The 2,779-nt window shown below is 42.0% G+C and overlaps 1 protein-coding gene across 1 annotated transcript; it reads right to left on the reverse strand.

Moving 5' to 3' along the window:
• Window positions 1–2,779, reverse strand: LOC117390873 (high-affinity choline transporter 1-like). The gene is made up of 9 exons (XM_055231262.1): window positions 2,587–2,779; window positions 2,381–2,497; window positions 2,130–2,285; window positions 1,915–2,063; window positions 1,444–1,587; window positions 1,222–1,375; window positions 626–843; window positions 492–552; window positions 1–338 (listed from the first exon to the last, which is right to left on the reverse strand). The coding sequence occupies exons 1-9, from the start codon at window positions 2,768–2,770 to the stop codon at window positions 1–3; spliced, it is 1,521 nt and encodes a 506-aa protein (XP_055087237.1). The 5' UTR covers window positions 2,771–2,779.

Raw genomic sequence — 2,779 nt, forward strand, 5'->3', positions numbered from 1 at the left:
TCAGAAGCTCATCATTGGCTCAATGAGTTCTACCTCACAGTCATTATTCTTAGTCACATCAGTAACGTGCCCTTGAGTTCCCTCTAGTGGAGCAGGTGGAGGAGGCAAGTTCTGCAGTTTGATCTGAAACACGTCCCAGCTCTCAGGAAGTAGGCCTCTGCTGAAAAGTAAAGAAGCCAGGTAGGAGAAGAACAAGATGGCTGCCAGGGTACACAGCATACAGATGGTTTTAACTGGAGAGTACTGTACATAGACACCGTCCTCCAGAGTGCATCCTGGGAAATGTAGTATCACAGGCAGGCCTATGGTTGGAGCCCCACACAGAAGCCTTAAACAAACTCCAGCAAAGAAGCCTATTATTGCTCCATAGGCATTTGAAAACTTAAAGAACAGAACACAAACTAACTGGGGAAAAACAACAAGGTACGCCACCTCTGCACCAATCAAAATAATCAATATGGCACTATTTTTAAGATTAGTGAGAAGAGTACCAATTACACCAGCTACAGTCACAGACACACGGATCACCCACTGGAACTCTCTGCCAGATGCCTAGAGAAGAAACGATCACATATTTTAAGTTATTAAAAAAACTGAAGATCGCAGTACAAGTATTTTCTCTTACTTGAGGTCTGATAATGCTCTTGTAAATGTTGACAGTGAAGACAGAGGCAGCAGACAGCATCACAGAGTCTGCAGAGGACATGGCGGCAGCAGCCACACAGCCAATCCCAATGATGGAGATGTAGGACGGGGTGAGGTGCTGCAGAGAGATGGGCAGGACTCGAGCAGCTTCTCCCCGTTCATATGGAGACGGAGAGCCATAAGACGTCTGGTTCCAGTCTGAAGCAAGATACAAAATATTGCTAATTTCTCTGTCTTTTGCATGGCCTTGATTGAAATGTATGTACCCTACCAGTCAAAAGTTTGGACACACATTTTCATTTATGTTTCTTTCTGCTTTTTATGACTGTGGCATGTTGTTATGGTGGTTACCTTTAAGGTGCTTGGTAGGCAAATGGTTGCTACTTTGGGGAATTTGAATCTAAAATGTAAAAAGAATATATTAAGCTGAGCTATTTCTTTTTTTGCCACATAATTCCATATATCTTGCTTCACATATTTGATATCTTCCATATATAAAATGTAGAAAGTAGTAAACATAAAGGAAAACATTAAAGGCGAAAATGCATCCAAACTGGTAAAATTTATGAAGAATACCTGTTGAGGAGGCTGCAGCTCCAATCAGAAGTGAGGGAATCCCCAGTACCACAGTGAGGACAGAAGCAAAGCAGCAGGTGATTGTGGCTGTGCGAGTAGAGGAGGCCGACAGTGTCCTCTGGTGAACACACTGGTATCCCAGACTTCCCAAGGCCTGAGAGGTCAAACCCCTGTTTTATATAAATCAAATATCGGTGTAGGAATGTAGGAAAGAAGACTCACCAAATATAAGAAATCATCCAGTTTTATCCCAATGGTGTTCACATCCGTTTGCCCGGCCCACGGAGCTTGTAGTGTGTTATTGATGAAAGTCTGGCTAATGTCTAGAGTAGAAGGGTTCATCAGGACAAAGGGGACACACAGCCACTATAGAAACACAGAGCAACTCTTGAAAATAAACAAATAATGACTGACATGAAGTGAACATTGTTAATCATCACTCTTGCACATGGTAATGAGTGGGTTAGTACACATCAAGTGATCTTTTTTCCATTGACATTGTGTGTTGTTTATGCAATGTTAATTTGTACCAAATGTTGCCCTTTGATCTGTTAAAAAAGATGAGATGATATTGCATTACTGGAGGAGTTAATGCCTGATCTGATTACGTGTTTGGTGCATACAGTAATGGCAGAATGTTGCAATTGTGTTAAGCCAGGATGCTGTAAAACATTCACACATATATAAGCTTACCAAGCTGCCAAATACCAGGATGAGCTGTATAATGTCTGTGTAGGCCACGGAGTAGAGGCCTCCCAGCAGAGTGTAGGTGATGGCCACAAGAGCAGAGACCCAGATACATACACTGTAAGACACATCCAGGACCACGCTCAGTGTCGAGCCTGTAAGAACAAACACATGTCTTATTTCTTTCCTTTCTGATATTATGAAGGAGTTTTGTATTTTACCAAGGCAGATGAGGATTCCGGCCAACATAAGAAGGTCCAGGCAGACAGACACCAGAGTTAGCGCAGCAGTCAGGGCTCTCCCATACTGCCTCTGGAATGGGTCCAACATTGTTGCATATTTCTTATCTCTCATTGGCTTTGCAAACATAAATCCACCTAAAAAAATAAATAAATACTTGAGAGACACATTTCAGGCTCACATATTTAACTATAAAATTTCCTTGTAGTGAGTTCCTCATACATCCACTTACAAATGACAAAAGTTGCAAAGTATGCCATCAGCATTAACATAGTGAAGGTTAGTCCCATTGAAGGAGTGTAGGCCATTTCTGTGGTGCCCACTACAAATCCTCCTCCAACCCATGTGGCTGCAAGATAAGTCCATCTTAAAGTTGCAAATGCTCTTAAAATTTTAGACACAACAATCAGATGAATCTAATAATAATGAACAACATACCTGTCATGGTAAAAATCCCAACAACTAAGTTGATTTTACGGTTTCCCAGGACAGCCATCTCCATCTCTTTGGCTCCACTTTTCTTCTGCTCTCTTTTGGACTTAAAGGAAGCCCAGATCCCAGTCCCCAGAACCAGCAGATAAAAGAGCACAATGGCTATAACTCCAGGTATGTTCACTGCCATGATGCTTCA

This window comes from Periophthalmus magnuspinnatus, chromosome 22, assembly GCF_009829125.3.
Source record: "Periophthalmus magnuspinnatus isolate fPerMag1 chromosome 22, fPerMag1.2.pri, whole genome shotgun sequence".
Classification (NCBI taxonomy): domain Eukaryota; kingdom Metazoa; phylum Chordata; class Actinopteri; order Gobiiformes; family Gobiidae; genus Periophthalmus; species Periophthalmus magnuspinnatus.